The sequence below is a fragment of the Apium graveolens genome, chromosome 11 (genome assembly GCF_009905375.1).
Source record: "Apium graveolens cultivar Ventura chromosome 11, ASM990537v1, whole genome shotgun sequence".
NCBI classification, from domain to species: domain Eukaryota; kingdom Viridiplantae; phylum Streptophyta; class Magnoliopsida; order Apiales; family Apiaceae; genus Apium; species Apium graveolens.
In genome coordinates, this window is record NC_133657.1 from 62,828,554 (window position 1) to 62,847,873 (window position 19,320).

Here is a 19,320-nt window from a genome sequence, read left to right on the forward strand (position 1 = left end):
TTGATTTTAAAATTTTAAAACATCTCAAAAATAATTATTGATATTATATAAATCATAAAAACAATTTTAGAGATAATCCAAATATTTATGAAAATAAATCTGCAATAAAACTTCTTTTAAAAATGAAACAATAACAATACGGCTCAATAATTAATTATACAAATAATTCTCAGTAACCAACAATCATATATAATTAATAACAAAACATCACACAGCTGACAGAAGCAATACATATATTTTTTATTTATTTAATTATTCCACAATTACACTTTTAAATAATACAAAATTTATGAGCATTTTTGACTTGCCCCTCAATCATTTTTAGACTCCAAATTAAACTCACATCAGTGTTGCCCATACATAAATCAACCAACCAATTTTTAACCCGAGTCGCCGTAGCACCCAATCTGAGCCTCCGCCTGACTACTAGTCCGTGTCGCAGCCCTGGTGATGCTCGGTCCCCATTTCACTTGGCTATCTGGCGAATTAGAACCTAGAATTTCAATATAGTCTAAGGATGACACCACTCTTAACACCCTCCATTTGAGTTGCTCTTATACACTTTTGTGGAGGGCGATTTTGTATTTTCATCATTATGATTTTAGGCATCGCTCACGAGTTTTTTAAAAGGAAGGAAGTAAGTGGTAGTGAGGTAAAATACTTTCATCCCACTTTTGGAGTGAAAGTTTTGGAATGAAAGTTTGTTAAATTTACATTCATTATCACTTGTTTTCGCTATTTTTAAAAACTGGCTTGTTTTCGCTACTTTTAAAAATTGGGGAGCACAAATATGAATGCAAGTGAAACTATTTTACTCACCCATCACTTGTTTTCCTTCCTAATTAAAACTCGGGAGGAAGGGGTTATAGTCGGAAATAAAAAATAGTTGGATATGTATCTACAATTTTGATGTTGGGTTATCTTTTGGGAATTTAATCCGTTATACGAGAAATACCCCCATCAAATACAGACAACACTGAAGATCTTACGAGCACGCGGCTGTCTGTAAATATATAATTGGGTATTAATTTGGCAAGACAAGAAGAGAAGAAGAAGACACAGAGGAAGGGATGGGTGATGGGCACAACAGCAACAGAGGAAAGCCAGAATGGTTACAACACTACGATCTTATTGGTAAAATTGGTGAAGGCACTTATGGCCTTGTTTTTATTGCTAAGATTAAGTCTAATCGAAGCAAATCCATTGCTATCAAAAAGTTTAAGCAGTCTAAAGATGGCGATGGTGTTTCCCCTACTGCCATTCGTGAAATCATGGTACCTTTTCTTGTCTCTTCTTTCCAAAGATTTTGCCTTTATGCTGTTTAGGTTGTGCTTGAATCATAATTTCAAAGTGTTTTATTCGGATTTCTTATGAAATTCTGTTGCAAATTAAAAATCGCCACTTTAGCTGATTTTACTACTTTTCTTGGAAGATTATGATTTTATGTGTGTGTTATTTATAAAAAGAATGATAATTTGAGGCGATTTTGTTGGAGTTGTTCTATTATTTTTTCGAAAAAGGGGAAGCTTGTTACTTTAGCTAAAATGTATACTAAGATGAAACTTAGGGCCTTCTGTGTAACAGACTTGCAACTTAGAATTAGCATCAAGTATTTCTTTACAAGTTTCATGAACGCGTTGCAACTTAGATTTTCTGTTTTGCTGGTTTAGTTAAGATGGTTATAATTTCCTTTCCCTCCCCTTCTACCTTATGAATTGCAAAGTCTAAAATAATACTGTATTGAAGTTATTTGCTGCGGAACTAGAAATTCCCTAGAGAAGGGTGGCACAAAATTCGGAACAAATATAATATGCAATAGGCGGACTCGAAATAGAATTAATAAATTGTCTGTCCTTTTATATTTTACTTTCATCTCTTTCATTTTTATATGACTCTTCGGTGCAAATAAAATGTATGTCCTTCAACCAGTTTTGTGATTGTTGATGTACTTTTCTTAACTTCAATTTTTTTTATTCACATGCAGTTGCTCCGTGAGATATCGCATGAGAATGTGGTAAAGCTTGTGAATGTGCACATCAATCATATAGACATGTCACTTTATCTAGCTTTTGATTATGCAGAGCATGATCTCTATGTGAGTTTTCATTTCATGTTATTTTTTATATTTAAAGTTTGGTAATCTGTGTAGTTAAATTAAAAGCACTTTCTCAAACTGGCTAGCTGTTCAACAGCCATACTGTTAATTTGTTCAGTTCCCTACTTTTCATAATTTGATTTTCTCTAGTTAGAATCACTTACTATTAACTTCAGTTTTCTGTAATGTCATGTCTCTAGCATGTACAGTCGAATATTGAGTTCATTCTGTAAACGATTCTGATCAGGTGTATAGACATTTATCTGCTTCTAGATTCCCTGGTTGTTATCCCTTTTGTCAGGATGGCTCTTTTGTCATTTTTGCACCCCAGAAACTGGTGGATTTGGTACAAACTAAATAGGAAATGGGATTGCTTTGAATTTGGATTGGATAATGAGGGTTAATATTTTACAGAAAGGACTATGTCTAGTCAGTTTAATTTTCAGTCATATTAAACAATTATAGTTTAATTGTACTTTTCAATTCTTAATATACATGTGCAAACATCGCTACTAATTAATAAGGTTACTGTAACAACATGGATCAGATAACCCGATTGTGAAATTGGTCATCATTGATAATTCGATATGCATATTAAGGTATTAATAATTTATGATATGTGGTCATATACTTATTAGTCTACTAATTAATATAAAAATATTGATATCAATGTGGAGTTGTAAATGTATTCTAGCACTGCGACTCGTCTTGATGCTCTAACCGCCTTGTTAGTTTCATCCAATGTTCCGTTAGCTGTTAATCATTTATGCCGTAATCCTACAGGAAATCATTAGACATCACAGGGACAAGGTTAACCAGGCCATCAATCCATACACTGTTAAATCAATTCTATGGCAGCTGCTTAATGGGTTAAATTACCTTCACAGGTGATACATAATTTGATAATCTAAAACTAAATATTGTTGAATACTAGATATTGTCTATTGGTATATTGATATGAAAATTCTTCAGTAATTGGATTATGCATCGAGATCTAAAGCCATCAAATATTCTGGTATGCTTATACTTTTTCCACTTTCCAGCCATCATTCTCATATTAAGAAATTTTAATCAAAATATTTTGGAGGATTACCTACAATAATCATACTATTCCCTTTTGGTGTTGAGCAGGTAATGGGTGATGGTGAGGAACAAGGCGTTGTTAAAATTGCTGACTTTGGATTGGCAAGAATTTTTCAAGCTCCTTTAAAGCCCCTATCAGAAAATGGGGTACGTAAAATTATGTCTTTGAAGTAATTAACTTCGTATCATTTGATCCCCCCCCCCAAATTTTATACGAGGAGTCAACTTTTTCCTCTTTCTCAGTCAGTGTGCTGAATCATGAAATATATGTGATGTGAGTTCTTAAATCTCATAACAGATAGTTTTATAATTATTAATACTATTGTAGCTTTTATATATTTTATTTGGCCTTTAATATATATGTTTAACCTTTTCAGTATTAGTTGTGGACTTTTACTGAACCGAGCTTTATTTTCGTAACTGAGGGGCTCTTTTGTCACACTCGATGAGCGATATTGAGTTATTAAGATGACTAACAATAGCCAAACCTGAAAAAGGGATGTCGTTGGCTCAAGATTGGTGCTACAGATGGTCCTCTAATTTGAAGTGCACCTGCACGATAATTCACTTTTTTCCCTTAAGAACATTTTATTTGAAATAATGGGGTTATACTCGAAAAGATAAGCATTGTGATCTTAAACTTTGCCTAAACCTCTATGTTTCTGATTCATCAAAACCTAAGAAATCTTCTGGAACCCTGCTTAATTTTGATTTTCTGTTGCTAATTGAGAAGGTGACCTGTTACTTCTCATCATATATCTTGCTCTTTTTTTGTGACAATTCAGATAATGATCTTCCCGAGTCTTTAAAAAAAATCCACTCATCCTTTTGGAAGGCTGCAGTGGATTGAGAAATAGTTAGGTTGTTAAAAAATGTGTACTCACTGCTCATATGTCTAGAACTTGTTTGGCTATCAACGTAAGAGGAAAAGTTCCAGTATCTGCTTCAATTTAGATTCCATGGGCCCTTATATATATTATGTGGCTTTTAAGTCTTCCATAAGTATTAAAATAAATTTGATTTTTCTAGTGTGTGCCCAGAGGCACACAATAAGTACTAAATTTTATAAGTTTAGCTTATTTTAATTGGCTCCTATTTTTTAATAATGGTGGACAGTGGACCCCCTGCATATACAAAAACAAAACCAATCAAAATGAGCTAAATTTATAATTTTTCGTGCTTAGCATACACTGGAAAAAGCCAAATAAGTTATGCATAAAACATCTGGTTCTTGCGATTTGGATGATCGTCTACCAGTGAATTTATACTTTTTGTCTCTTGTTGTATGAACTGACTGCTTTATTATGGTTGTGCAGGTTGTTGTAACTATTTGGTATCGTGCACCTGAGTTACTACTTGGATCAAAACACTATACCAGTGCTGTTGGTATAACCCCCTGTCATCAGATTTTCATGATAAATTTTCATCATTAGTAAAAGATGTTTTTTGGGGTTGGCTTGACCTGCTAAATGATTCAGTCTTTCTCTATATAAAATGTGGTTATTGTTTGGTGTCAGATATGTGGGCTGTTGGCTGCATATTTGCTGAGCTCCTGACGCTGAAGCCACTATTTCAAGGGCAAGAAGTAAAAGCAACACCAAATCCTTTTCAGGTATTAAAAAGGAAATTTTGTTAAGTGATTCCATTTTCTTGTATTAGTAGCAATTTGAAGATGTATCTACCAATTGTGCAGCTCGATCAGCTTGACAAAATATTCAAGGTCCTAGGTACGGAAATTCACCTCTGCTTTCTGGTGTTTAGCTCGTTACTATATTTACTTATTATTCATCGTGAGCTCCTGACACTAGGTCATCCTACACAAGAAAAGTGGCCTACACTTGTTAATCTTCCACATTGGCAGCAAGATGTTCAGCACATTCAAGGGCATAAGTAGTAAGCTTCAACTTTTTAAATTTGCTTTATCTTGGTCATTTTTTTTCTACGGTATATGTCTCATTAAACCTGAATTACCCTCTCTTACAAAGAGTACTGAATCTCATCTAATGAAGTATATTTTTATTTATCCTTTTGGCAGTGACAATCCCGGTCTTTACAGCATTGTCCATCTCCCACCAAAGAGTCATGCTTATGACCTACTCTCCAAGATGCTCGAGTATGTGATACTCCACTTCCTTTAAAACTTAAAGTTTACTATTGTTATAACTTATAATATAAATACAATTTCAATTTTTTTTGAAGAGCCGTGCGGAATTCAATTAGTTCAGTTAATGGTTTGACACTGTATATTTATTTCCTTGCACTGCTGAATTTATAACCTCAGACGCGATTTCAATGTTATGTATTCCCATATTTTACCAGAAATCGGTTGTAAATTGTTCCATCCTAATCACAAAAGAACTTTGTTATACTTAAATCCTTGTAATGGTTATACAGTCCTTGATTTTAGTTGCTGCATATTACCCGACTCTGAATTTCATCTGGTAACACCAATCAGAGATTAAAGATATTTGAGGATTTAGTATTATGATGTTTCAGTTTATCTACAGAAGATAGACTGCTCCATTTCAGAGTTGACATATAGAAGAAACTGTAGGTTGCTATTTCTCGATCATGCCCAGAACATGAAATGCACTACAGCAGTTAACACTGAACTGTATAGACCTCCCTTAATAAAGCAGTTTTTTACTAAAACTACTATATTGAAAAAAGACATTTTTATTGATTTTTGAGGAAAAATAATGCCACTCATGCATTCGAAATATATGAGATAATATGTTTATTAATTTTTTCCTTATTGTTTTGACATTCAAGTTTTTAATGATCCACTTGTAATCAGAAATGATTTCTTTTATCTTATTTGCAGATACGATCCTCGAAAACGAATTACAGCAGCACAAGCACTTGAACATGAGTATGAAGTTACAAGCCTATTAAGTTTGCACACATAAAATTTTGTTTCATTATCTTTGTCATCTCTTCTTGCTATGATTATGTGGATTTCTCAGGGCTTCAAAATTCTCCTATCCCTAACTTTTCCCTCTTTTTGGTCATAAGACAAAGTTGTCTACAAGTTGAGATTCTCTTTTGATAGACTGTTTTCTAGGACTTCCTTTGAGGATTCTGCGGTATAATTTTATATTAGTTTGCTAATTTGGTTTAGATTATTACATTTATCATCCATAAAATATTGATACATCGAGGTCCACGCACGAAATCATTTGGTTTTGAGATAATTAAAGTTGTCTAAGTATATTTTAGGCTTTCCATGGCTTGTGACAACCTTGATAGCAGCAGGAGTAATTGTTGTATATTTTGTTTCCTAGTATTGTGTTCACTTTCCTGTTGTATGATAATTTCTACTTTTTAGGTACTTTCGGGTGGAACCTCTTCCAGGTCGCAAGTAAGTACATCTTTTGAAAAGTACATTAATCTTTTGAACTTGACGTGACTTTTGGGTGTTAAAGCTGCAAAAAAAAAATGTTCGCTACAGTTACTTTTGCCTGTTGCTTATCTGAATTTGCATGAAAAAAATAAAGGCAATATAATTTCTAATTTCCACTCAACATGCATTTTCTGCTGATAAATTTGACATAAATGTAACCTGATTGTTCAGTTCATTGGTATCAACGCAACCTGGAGACAAGGTGGTGAATTATCCGGTTCGTCCAGTAGACACAACTACAGATTTTGAAGGAACCGCACCTCTTCAGCCAACTCAGCCGGTATGGAGATCTGAGATACTTAAAGTAAATTTAGAAGTTTAGGCAGAATCGGCTCATCCTATAGACGGATGAGGCGGTTGCCCTTGGACTGAAATTTTGGAAGGCCTCCAAAAAATAATTGAATTGTATAATTAATTATATAAATTATTATCATTTTCAAAACTATTAAATAGCAAAAATATTTTTTTAAAGATTTTTTTAATTCTCAAATTATGTGTAAAATTTATAAAATTTTCATTTAGAAATTAAACATTTTAACAGTCTATGATTCCCTTATTGCGTGTTTGTTGTATTTATTGTTTGTAATTTTTCTACTGCATTTGTTCATTCTCCTCTCTATTTACATTATTTTTACACACTTTTTGTTTCAAGATAACATTAACTTTTATGTTTAAGTAAAATTTGCATGTTTAGATATAGAAAGGTGTATATGAATAATAGACCGACGTTCCAAGTTCTTTTACCCCATTCAGAATGTTTTTTCCGCCGAATAATTTTTTTGTTGAATATAGTATAAGATCCAATCTTGGTTACCGCACTCGGATAGAAGTATCAAACATGGATGCATCATACATGTCCACAAGTGTTGGACTTGCAACATTTTGAAAAATGTACATGTGATTGGCCTAAAATAAGTGTTCAAGTATGAGTGCCGATGTATGAATGTCGACAAGTGTTTGAGTGCCCGACACGGGTACTCGAGGCAAAACGAAGAGTCCGAGTAACATAGGATCTGACTAAAGCTTCCTTTTACACCCTAAGTTTTTGGGAGGGTTGCTTACCATAATAGCAAAGTTCGGTTTTTTCACTCATGTAAGTGAGGGAAGTGTTGTATATAGTATAAGATCCAGTTAAGGTCTCCTTCTAACTCCTTGAGGTTTTTAGAGGGTTTATTACTTAAAAATTATCTATCTTTACCGGGCTTAAAAAACTTTTTATAGAATTAGATAAATAACTTAACATAATGTATATGTATTTTTCAATTAAAAGAAATCTTTACAATCTAAGTTACATATTACTTCCATTATTAAAAATACGTAATGATTTGATATGTAATGATTTGATTTTTGTATTATGAAAATCAAGTTTATATCTGTTTATATCATATTTATTATTTTAACTATATAGGCCTCAGTTTTTAATTTTGCCTTGGGCCACTACTTTTTAAGCTGGCCCCGACTCGGGGCATGCTAGTGAAATTTCAATAGTAAGTTTGAGCATACCTTAAAATAGTGTTAACAATGTATGTTTAGACTTCTTTGTAAAAGTATGGGCTGGACAGGGTTAGAAACGGGTTCGGCCAGAAATAACCAGAATTAGGTGAATTTAGGCAATACACCGTCTGACAGCTGCCTAGGATGCCTAGGTGACACTAGACATTCCATAGGCCCATACCCATTAAAAATCTAGGCGGGCAGGATGCCTACCCGTTTTCCGCCAAGCCGATGCCTGGATAACAATCGAATGAAGATAATTTGCAGATTATGGATTAATGTAGTTTCCATATATTCGTTAATCATGGTTTCTTATCTACTATGATGTTGTATGAGTAGTTAAGCTCAATTAAGTAGTTAGGAGTAACTTTTCGGGATTTGATATGGAGCTACATCAGGAAATAGTAAATTTGTTCACCAATTTTCTTGTTAATTGATCAGGCTTCATCTGGAAATGCCGTAACTGGAGGTATCCCTGGTCAACATGTGATGCCAAATAGATCTCTTCCTCGGCCAATGCATATGGTGGGCATGCAAAGAATGCAACCTCAAGGTATCGCGGGTTATAATATTGCTTCCCAGGCTGGTATGGGCGGTGCAATGAATCCAGGAGGTATTCCTATGCAGCGGGGTGTTGCTCAAGCTCATCAACAGCAGCAGGTTGTTCTTAGTTTAAGAAAAATTTATTTGGCTGGTTCTGTTGTGATTTTTTTTTTTGTAACTAATGCTATTTGCCACATGTAAATAGCTGAGAAGGAAAGACCCAGCGATGGGAATGAGTGGATACCCTCCCCAACAGAAGAGGCGCTTCTGAGGCCATTGAGCAAAAGTTTTTTCAGAAGAATCAATTAATGTAACCCATGTTAGGTAATACCAATTGTAAGCTCCTCAGGTTATCTATTGTCTTAGTTTAACAGGGGGTAGTTACTTACAATGCGAAATGCAGATATATTCAAATGGTATGCAAATAATTGTGTAGCCATGTCAAGTCCCATCAAAGATAACTATCATTTGGTAGAGAATGTTCTGCTTAGGATAAAATAAACCACATGATTTTTTGTTTTAGTAAGCTGCCTTCTCCTACTGCCGTTATAGGATAATGTATATTCAGTGAAGAAAACAACCGACTCCTAAAACTCACTCCAAACATAACATAGGCCACCAATGCTTCTGACTGAAGAATACTAAATAGACAACCAGTTAGTCAAAATTAAACAAAACACTACTGCTCTCATATCATTATCAACTTGTTTATGACTTGTCAACATCTTAAAATTTACCTTATTGTTTCTTATTTACACTTTTTTGGCAACACTATTATAAATATTATTGAATTGCTTATAGCTCGTCTTCTTTCGCCAGGCATAGATTCATCGAAGTTTTTGATGTACAGAATTTGCATTTATCAAATTTAGCGCAAACGTGGTGATGTGTGGTTGATGCTAGCGCCATCCTCTTTTCAGTTGTCTCCACATGATTATATTGTTGTATAAAGGCATTCAAGTTGTCTTCTTATAACTGTGCTGCGAGGCTTGACTAACCAAATGTAGTTTCAGCGTTTGAAGTAGCAACTACAAAACTATGGCAGAACATTAGAACTGCAATCAAGCAGCCAGCAATTCTCTCATTGTATAATGATGTATCAATCAATGTGAAGTTGTAACGCTACTGTATCTTTCCATTTGGGCTAATCTATTGTTGTCGTCTGGGTTCTAAAATGGATTATGCCGTGAAACGCAGATTTGGTTTCCTTTTGATATGATTCAAGTAAAAACAGACAAAATTAGTATGTTGAAATATCGGGCCAAAATTGATCCAAGTTTAAGTAAAAGCAGACAAAATTGGTATGTTGAAATGTCGGGCCAGAATTGATCTAAGTTTTGATTATGCAATAAAGTCATGTTGAATTTTTTACTTTTTTAGAAGACCCAATATCAAAATAAGAGTTCAACTGTTATCCAGCCAAATTTCTATTGAACTTCAGTACGGCTATATTTTTTCTTGAAATTGGAGAGCTTACATATATATATATAATTCAATTGTAGAATTACAAATAAATTTAGATTAAAGGATAAAGAAGAGTGAATCCAAAAGCATTGTGCTTTGTTGTAGTCGAGAAGATGATTAATACTGGAGCATGACATACAACTATTTGAAATAGAAAGTAAAAGTCAGCAAGGGCATGGAAAATGCGGGTACGAAAGAAGAAGATTGTCGAAAATGCGGGTATAGAAAGTAACATTTTGATACATCCTGTGTTTGAACCGTTAGATAATACACGGAACCTCCCTGTTAATCTGAACATACTATTTGTTCCAATTTTCAATTTTATAATATAGTAATCTTCCTCGTACATGCCTGTACAAAAATAAGATTATCATGAAAAAAAAGAAAGCCGATACTGATTTCTTCATAATATTGTTCAAAGTTCAGAATGAAAATGAATACAGGTAATGAAAGAATGACCATGCTAGGTACAAAAAAATTATAAACAAGGTTAATATTTTTTACCAATTCACAAAAATTTCACCTCACAATCACAAGTTATGTTTGAAGCCTACAACTTCCCTGTTCTGGAAACAATGGACCAAATGTTATGCTCCAACTGCGAGTGAGATAATAACAGCCATATTAAATCTGTAGAAATTCCTGAATTCTTGCATTCTATATGCTCTACACATTTCCGCAATATCACCAATTTCCAAATGCTAATAGTTCATTTAGCAACTCTGTTGAACGAACCTTTCATATATGGATTACAAAATAGATAGCGATACAGCTGCTGATCGAAGCCTCACACCAGCGTCTTCCCATTTAGACTCTGGAGCAGCAGCCCCGGCAATAAATACCTACAATAGATAAACCTAGATTCAGTTTTCTGAGGAAATTGTGATTCAAGTTCCAAACAGTATTCTCAGTTCTCGAGTCTTCTGTTACTGTACAAATTTCTTGCTGACCAATTACTGGGCTTGGCAACTATTTACATTACATTTGCGATATGAATAACTTTGCAGCAATTTTTGACATGATACTGACTGAGACCTGAAAACAGTACCTTTCCCCTGTTAACAGCAGTTACCACTGCAAAATGCTCTCCCTCTCTACCGAATTCATAGTAGTAGTAATTTCTGAAAAGCAATCAAGTGACGGTTTTAAAATCAGTAAACATAATGTTGGCAAATATTTAAATAAGGCCAAGGATGTACACATATTACCAAGACCAAAATTGTACTGCTAGAGGGGCGGAGGTGATATTTCGAAAAAATGATTGTCAGGTAACTTTATTTTTCAGTTTTCTTGAAAAGGTATATGATAAAAAGTCATGTTACCAATAGGATCCAGCAAAGGGTGTTTATTAACCATGATATTACCTGAAACCTTCATCTTCCTTAATTTTTATTGTCCGAGCAGAGTAGAGAGTTGCACCACCTGGTAAAACTTCTTGTTAGGATCAGGGATCCAAACTATTGAGAAATTTAAGGTTTGGGGCATTGATATACAATATGAGATAATATGTATTCGTTTTTCCTAATTTTGCTTTGATTTTTTGCCCTATATTGAAAATCTCTGATGCATGTGCAGTATAATTTTTTTTAGAAGATAATAAAGAAGTAAACTGTAAACCTATATGTGTACGAATAGATTGTAACATAAAAAATTCATGAAGTGAAATAAGAAGTAAGCCTGAGGATTATGCTGAAACTTCGACCAATACAGCCTTACATTCGATTATATTTTTTCGAACAAAGGGGTGGGGCCAAATGCATTGCAACAGTCTCCTATAAGTTACCCGGACTCGGGTATGGGCGTTGGACATGGGTGCGGATCCAAGTGTCGGACTCTTAGTTTTTAAAAAATTAGAATTCGTGGATATGGATCTGAAATTGGACATGGGTGCGGGGATTAAGCATATAACCTTCACATAATTGAAGTTCTACTTCTTATACTTCACATTTTAAAATTAGTGTCCTCTGACAAATAAAGAAAACACATACATTTTTGTTTATGTTATATTTATAGCATAAATGAAAGTATAACATGAAAATAGTAATCTATTGACATTCTTATCGAGAATTAAGTTGTTGTGAGGCCTGAATCATTTTGAACTAGATTTTTTGAATTCAAAGTGTCCGGTTTCCATATGAAGGATCCGACATAGATCCCATACCCACACCCATGTCATATCCGCTCGACACGGGTATGAGGGAAAAGCTGAAGAGTCTGGGTAATGTAGAGTCTCCTCATAGGAGGACAATGGTGTTACAACCTGTCAGTTTCAGGCCTACAAGAGGAAGCAATTTTAACAAGTAGCGGTGATCTTGCCTGTGTGGCATGAGATAAAAAACAAATGACCGGCAAATGGGGAAAATAAGGAAGAATCTCCATGCGAATGGAAAATACTTGCAGAGAGAAAAGCTTTTTTTATTAAAAAAAGTGTTCGCAGAAATGTATGTTCATACACATCTTTCCGCTAAGGCTTGAACCCTTGAACTTTCATTTGAAAAGAAGAGGGGTATCCGCTGGGTAGGGGACAACTCTATCTTTGGACTTCAAATTAAGGTCCTTCTCAAAATAAAGATTAAATAAATAAAATCAAAATTAGTTTTAAAATATATTAAGATATGACAACTTTTTTGTTTAAAACTTTTTAACACTATTCTTTTTTTTTTCACTTTTTATGGTCCCATTCATATAATTTCATTTTGTTTAATATAAATGCCAATTACAACTATTTGTAAAAATAAGAAAGGACATTCATATCTACTATAGTTATTTATAGTTTTTATGGGACTTTATCTAGTCTTAATTTATGTTATACATGATAATTCAAAATGAATTATGGAGGCCCTTGCATGGATGAGTAAGTAAGTGACAGACTATTCCACCTTACAAGATAGCTGGGTCTGCCCTAGGTAATAAGTCAAGGGAATTAAAAAAACTGTCCTGGAAAACCTAGAAAGAGGAGCAACATAATCAGTAATGAACCTGGAACAAATAGCTTTGCTGCAGCCTTCAGTGAACCTAGATCAGTAATGTCTTTGGCCTGTTTAAATCAGAAATAGCATCATCGTTACTACTCTGTGATGGAATGAATTTAAGTGGGAGTGTTATGAACTTTTGTACTATTTTGTAGATTGTAGGTAAATATTCATAATCTTAATTCCTTCCTTCATTCCATTCATTAAAATTTGAAATAGAGCACAATCCCACAAATTTGTCGATGAATGATTCCTTCCTACTTCTATTCAATTTCTTCACAAACCTAATTATAGAAAATTCGCAATCCCTTACTTTTTTTTCAATCCTCCCTTTCACATCCTTTCTCACCTTCGATTTTATTCACAAATATTAATTCCATGACCATTATATTAATTCCCCATACTCTCCAAACCAAATGGAGCATAAGAGTGACCAAGGACAGTGCCTAGCTAGTGTACGCAACAGTCAATCTATTGGTAGGATTGCCTTCAGAACAAACTTTCTATCTAAGCTGCCAATTGACTTCCGATAATAAACTTTCTATCTAGCCTGCCAATTGACTTCCGATAGCATAACGTTATCATCAAAATACCAGAAACTGTACATCCTTTACAAGACATATGATCTTGGGAATACTAGAAATTCGTTTACTTTTGTAATCGTTATTACCACTCACACACACACACACACATGTATGTAAGTATATAGGCTATGGCTATCATTCAGGTGCAAATACTTCTTATAATTAGAAACTGAGAATTAGGCTTCATACATTATTTTGTATTTTTAATTTATTGATCAAATTTGTGTATTTTAGTTTTTCCATATAATTATTTTGCTGAACTGCATTTTGCAAAAGCTTTCCCTTTACTTTCTGATATTTTTTGACAAGATAATTTGCAGAACCCTGCATTTACTTTGGTCAGGTACTAGTTGCAGATTTATCTTACCAAATAAATCACAAATTCAGAAACCAAGTTTTGTGGATTCAGTAAAGTCAAAAGCATGCAATACTAAAAACAAAAATTCTTTAAAGTTAATATCAATAAATTACAAATACAAAATTATGTGCGGAATCAGTAGTTCTTAGGTTTTTATTATTAAGTAGTTCTCCATAGAGCACTCTATATAAATGTCATGTATATCAAATATAATAACTTTTTTGACTTAGTATGAAGTGATAGAACCCCTACCATCTGTCTATAGCAATGATTCCAGAGAGTTGATTAAAATATTACACCTAGAGATAGCTTCTTTGCAGCCTAAAGATATCAATAAGCTTTTAAAATGTCACAACGCACCTCTAAGAATGTGATCTTCAGTGAATTTGATGTGCGAAGGACAACACTTACTACTTCAGATCTGTACAAGTTGAAACATTTATCATATACAACCAGCAGAAAATTTTAGATCACTATTTATCAATACGAAGAGATATGTAACTATATCCTGTTCATAAATATCAGTGTCTTTGTCCAAGTAAATCAGATATTTAAAAGTACAATAAAAGCCAACTAAGAGAGGATTGGAGGAACCTGAACTGAAATTTATAAAATACTAAAAATGCAATCTGAATATCATCTTATTAAGAAAGAAATATTTATATGGACTTGCGATATAAGTATTACCCATCGGGAGATGCAAACCGTGCTGCAAAGACTTTTGGCTTAGCCTTGTCTCCATAAAGAGATAATCCAGCGCTATAATCCTACAAAAGTCAATAAAACATAATTTTAAAATAAATGTATACAAAAATTTGTATCGAAACTGACTCTATAGTAGATAACGACAAGCTGTTAATGTTTTGTTCATGGATCAGCATGAGCAGTGGCGGACCTAGCCAAAAAATTTCTCCCAACGGTTTTTTTTCCAACTAATATTAATAAAAAAAAATTTACTTAGGTATGATCATTTTCAAAAAAATCAGTATATTTATTTTTTTTATAAAAAAAGAGACTTTATTCATATTTTTGGAAATTGATCCATACCCTATACCTTATAATTAAACAAATATATAGTATAATTTATTTATTTCTAAAACTCTAGTATCTCATTTATTTAAAATTCACTAAGAATCCATTTTTTATCATGTAATATATTTTAATAGAAAACAAGAACACTACGAATACCTTATTGTGGTTGTAGAGATTAGCAAGTCAATTCATACTATCTTATCTTTAATTTAGACTAGAGTAGAGATTCGTGAATAAATTGCTACATTTAAAGTTTCAATTTAGAACTGTTACCCAGCGTTAACTTTTTTCTTCCTTCCCATTATAATTTTTCATCTAGCGGAAGCTGGGCCAGCTTACCCTTACGTCCTCCTCTGAGCATGAGGTGGAACCCAGCGATCTATCAAGGGAGGTACCCAGTTTGGCCTATTCTGCAGATATACATATGTTTGGTAGTCGATATCTTGAAATCGATTATGCCTAAACTTGTGATTAAGTTTATGTTATAAAATGTTGGTTAAAGTGCTTTTATCAAGTGAAGGGAAAAAAGTTCGGAGTCCATGATAACATAAGACCACCTCATGAAGGGTCTAGGTGACTTCTTGAATTCAAAATCTGACTTTCTATGTGAACAACTTTAAAGATTATAGCAACTATGATTTTTTTTAAAGATTATAGCTTTTCAATCATTTCAGAAAAAAGTATTATTCATTCAGAGTTTCAATCAAAATACTGATAATTTTGGGTCACAGACTCATGATCAATCAATTGAGTTGCGTCTTAGCACTTTCGGGGTTTCTCTAACTTAGTTGCGGTCAGTGTAAAAAATTGTCACCCACAATCAAAATATCCTTAACTAAGTTTTAACAAACAACTAAAAAGGGAGTTAACAATCAATAACTTTGTTTGTAGCTTGTTGCCCGTTCACCTTGCACCCACATTTGTAACTTGGTTTGATAAACTAAAAGTTGAATATTAAAAAATATACAAACAGATAGGCATGTAGTGCATACCTCAGGCTCAGTGAAGTCCTTAAAATCAGGGGGTACCCTAATAGTAAACCCATCACCATAAAACTGAAACCAAGACTTAGTGTTAGCAATGCCAGATAAAAATGACTTGGAAGGAGTTGATGTTTGAGCATAAGCTAAATGGGGGTTTAATAAACAAGGGTTAAAGCTTAAGCCCAAGAAAGAGAAAGAAGAAAAAGAGGTGAGAAACAAGTTTCTTCTAGACAAAGAGTCATTGAAAAAGATGGGTTTTTTATCAAGAAAAGGTGGTTTTGTTGGTGGGTTTGAAGAGGATGAGGAAATTGTGAACATGGCCATGGGTATTTAAAGATTAGAGAGTTATGTGACATTTTGTTTGTAAGAGTAGATGATGATGATGTTGATAATGTGGGACAGTTGTTATGCATGTTTCAATATCCTATCATGTCTTTCCAAAATCATAATTCAAAATTTAATTAAAATTGTTAACGGAGAAGGTAGACCCGTCGATTTGTTAACGGAGAATGGAGACCAAACACAAAATATATACCTATTTAGCTTATACTTCCGTGTTCTTATATCGTATTTTTTTGTAAACTTGAATGTTAATATTAATATAAAAAATAAATGTAAATACTGCATTTTTTGGAAATAAAATATATGTTTAAATCATTTATACTTGCAAAATTATAAAATTATGCATTGTTTTTAAAGTATTTATTATAAATATACATTTTTAATAGACTAATTTGCACTTTGCACCCCATAACTTTGGCTGAATCTCACTTTGGTATCCGAACTTTGGGATCTTACAGTTTGCACCCTAGACTTAGGAAACGCTAACAATTAACATCCTTTTGACAGATTAAATGTTAACTGAGACGTTAACGTTATCTTCCATAGGGGTATTACTGGAATTTTAATTTTCAACAAATATAATTGTAAAATGGGTGTATATGTACCTCAAAACTGATCTATCCTTTTACCCTTGCATATTCAGCCATTTTATTTCATTTCTGTTAGTAAAAAAATGTCAATTAAGTGCAGCTGTAATCAATGGACGATAGAGAGGACGACTTGGACTGATGCAAATGCGGGGCGTCATTTTCTTGGTTGTGCTACATATACCTGTAACTTTTTCCGGTGGGTGGATGCTTCTCTATGTGGACGTGCAAGAGCTATCATCCCGGGTCTAATTCGACGAATCAAGGCGCTTGAAGGTGAACAAAGGTATCCGGAGGCTTATAATGTTCAGTTACAAAATGAATTGTAGAAGAAAAGGGGTAGCAAATTGGTTTATGTGTTGCTAATATTGTCATGGACAATTTTGTTGATCTTGAATTTACCCGGAGGTGGGGATAACAAAGACAGAGTTGGGGACAAGCAAGGACATGAAGATGTTGTTTAATATGTAATGTTAATGGATGGAGTAATATGTAATGTTAGTAGTTGGCAAGCACATTGAATGTATTACTTGAATTTGGCTACTGATTAATGCATTACTTTAATGTATATCTTGTTGTTTGATATTAGTTGATTTGAAAAACAAATGATCATAAATGACAAACAAAAGTTATGCATTCGATCACAAATCATGTTTTACATAAGTTTTGCATCAGATGGTTACAATCAAGTTTCAAAGATGGTTCATAGTGACTTGATTGAAACACCAACATGTGATTTGTAGCAATCACATTGTTGGACCAAAAACAGAAGCTCAGTTTTGCAAAATAAGTCACAAAAAAAGATCAACATCCACACTTAGACTACTTTGGCTGCTTTCCCATGGTCTTTTGTTTTTTCATCTTTGCAGCTTCTAGTTTTGTGGAAGAGGTGTACTGCTTCTTTGTGGCTTCTTCCACTGTCTGACCTCCAAGTGAAGAACCAACCTTTCCTGGGGGTATGAATGGCTTAATTGTGCCACCATGTGTACCCGTGGCCGGATTGGGTTTTGTTGAGTGCCTTTTGACAGTAACAGCTTTCTTTCCAGCTTTCTTAGCTGCCAACTCTGTATCCTCAGCAATTCTTTTCTCCAAATCATGTTGTCTGTCCCTAGCTGCTTGTTCTTCATGTTCTTCTCTAACCTTTTCAGCTGCTGCAGCCTTCTCTTTTTTCTATTCAGTAAGTGATAACACAAGTAAATAACTTAACTTTCATCTAAGTTGACATCTAACTTAACTTTCAAGTACCTTTTTAGGGCATCCTCTGATATTGTGACCCAACTTCTGGCAATGAGAGCATGTAACATGTTTTTTAGTAGCAACATTGATTGTGTCCAACTCTTCTTGTAAATCCAAATCTATACCACCCTCTTCCTCAACCTTTTTCTTCATATCAACTTTCTGCATATGAAAAAAACAAGAAAATGGTACTACAAAAGGTAAATTATTTACAAGAAAACAAGAAAACCCAATTTATACCTTTGATTTGCAGCTTCTTTGGTTGTGCCCCCATTCATTGCCCATTCATTGCAGTGTGAACATCTCAATGAAGTTCCACTCCTCTTTAGCATATATGGATTAGAGGACCTTGTCTCAATGATATCAGTCCTTGTATCTCTCTTTTTCTTTAACCTTCCAGGGGCTACTTTAATGACCGGGGGTAAAGGTGGGAGTTTTGTAGTATCTTCCCAGAATTCCTCTCCATTGACTGGGTCTAACACATGATTATAGACTTGCAAGTACCTTTCTTTGGAATAACATTCATGCATGTAATCCATAGGGGACTGTTTTTGGAAAAAAATTACAGGCTCATGTATGGAAGCATGGAATACCAGTCAACTGCCACTTCCTACATGCACAGTGTTTTTGACTCAAGTCCACAACAATTTGGTGGCCTCCATCTGTCATTGTGACAGATTAATTATCTCCACCATTCCAAACTGGTCTAGCATTTGCAGCCATCTGCATGGCTCTAGTATAATAGATGTATGTATTAGCATGTAATATACTATTGACAGGAAAATAACATATAAAATAGGGTGTAGCATTTATTAGAGAACACACTTGTGCAATTTTTTCATTGGTCTGGTACAGAAAACATTAGTACTAGCTTCCATTTTTGTTTTCCTTCTTTGAATTCTTTCCATGCAACTGAGGTGAATTGACTTGAACATGGTAATAATACCCATTTCTCTGAAATTGTTAATTGCATGGTTGAATACCTCGCAATTATTATTTACAAACATATCTAACTTGCAAAGTTCTCTAAAACCTGTCCTAGTCCATTGAGACCTAGGTTTTTCACTTAACCAATTGTATGTTTTGTTTGATATCTAGTGTAAAACAGATTGTTAGAGCATGTTCAACATAATACATGTTTTTA

General features: G+C 33.8%; 2 protein-coding genes across 4 annotated transcripts; one reads left to right on the forward strand and one right to left on the reverse strand.

Moving 5' to 3' along the window:
• The first annotated feature begins 895 nt into the window (after nt 1-895).
• Nucleotides 896-9,793, forward strand: LOC141695261 (cyclin-dependent kinase E-1). 2 transcript variants are annotated; one of them, XM_074499517.1, is made up of 16 exons: nt 896-1,274; nt 1,985-2,095; nt 2,879-2,982; nt 3,068-3,110; nt 3,227-3,325; nt 4,495-4,564; nt 4,696-4,790; nt 4,872-4,905; nt 4,987-5,071; nt 5,214-5,291; nt 6,003-6,050; nt 6,507-6,539; nt 6,753-6,861; nt 8,517-8,735; nt 8,824-8,942; nt 9,469-9,793. In XM_074499517.1, exons 1-15 carry the CDS (start codon nt 1,071-1,073, stop codon nt 8,887-8,889), a joined length of 1,398 nt encoding a protein of 465 aa, XP_074355618.1. In that variant the 5' UTR covers nt 896-1,070; the 3' UTR covers nt 8,890-8,942; nt 9,469-9,793. The 2 variants fall into 2 exon arrangements, with proteins under 2 accessions (XP_074355618.1, XP_074355617.1); XM_074499516.1 differs by having other exon boundaries at nt 897-1,274; nt 9,438-9,793.
• Nucleotides 9,794-10,455: 662 nt separating this feature from the next.
• On the reverse strand, nt 10,456-16,410 carry LOC141695262 (uncharacterized). Of its 2 annotated transcripts, XM_074499519.1 has the most exons (8): nt 16,021-16,410; nt 14,684-14,763; nt 14,357-14,417; nt 13,062-13,119; nt 11,447-11,504; nt 11,131-11,203; nt 10,818-10,924; nt 10,456-10,680 (listed from the first exon to the last, which is right to left on the reverse strand). In XM_074499519.1, the coding sequence occupies exons 1-7, from the start codon at nt 16,333-16,335 to the stop codon at nt 10,832-10,834; spliced, it is 738 nt and encodes a 245-aa protein (XP_074355620.1). In that variant the 5' UTR covers nt 16,336-16,410; the 3' UTR covers nt 10,456-10,680; nt 10,818-10,831. The 2 variants fall into 2 exon arrangements, with proteins under 2 accessions (XP_074355620.1, XP_074355619.1); XM_074499518.1 differs by having other exon boundaries at nt 10,456-10,924; nt 16,021-16,409.
• Nucleotides 16,411-19,320: the final 2,910 nt, after the last annotated feature.

What these genes read in the sequence shown, in the direction of transcription:
- LOC141695261 (XM_074499517.1), top strand. Translation starts at nt 1,071, where the DNA reads ATGGGTGATGGGCACAACAGCAACAGAGGAAAGCCAGAATGGTTACAA. An exon ending in ACACTATACCAGTGCTGTTG is followed by an intron (nt 4,565 to 4,695) that starts GTATAACCCCCT and finishes GTTTGGTGTCAG; the next exon opens with ATATGTGGGCTGTTGGCTGC. An exon ending in CTCTTCAGCCAACTCAGCCG is followed by an intron (nt 6,862 to 8,516) that starts GTATGGAGATCT and finishes TTAATTGATCAG; the next exon opens with GCTTCATCTGGAAATGCCGT.
- LOC141695262 (XM_074499519.1), bottom strand. Translation starts at nt 16,335, where the DNA reads ATGGCCATGTTCACAATTTCCTCATCCTCTTCAAACCCACCAACAAAA. An exon ending in CGGTTTGCATCTCCCGATGG is followed by an intron (nt 14,418 to 14,683) that starts GTAATACTTATA and finishes CAACTTGTACAG; the next exon opens with ATCTGAAGTAGTAAGTGTTG. An exon ending in AGCAAAGCTATTTGTTCCAG is followed by an intron (nt 11,505 to 13,061) that starts GTTCATTACTGA and finishes AAGTTTTACCAG; the next exon opens with GTGGTGCAACTCTCTACTCT.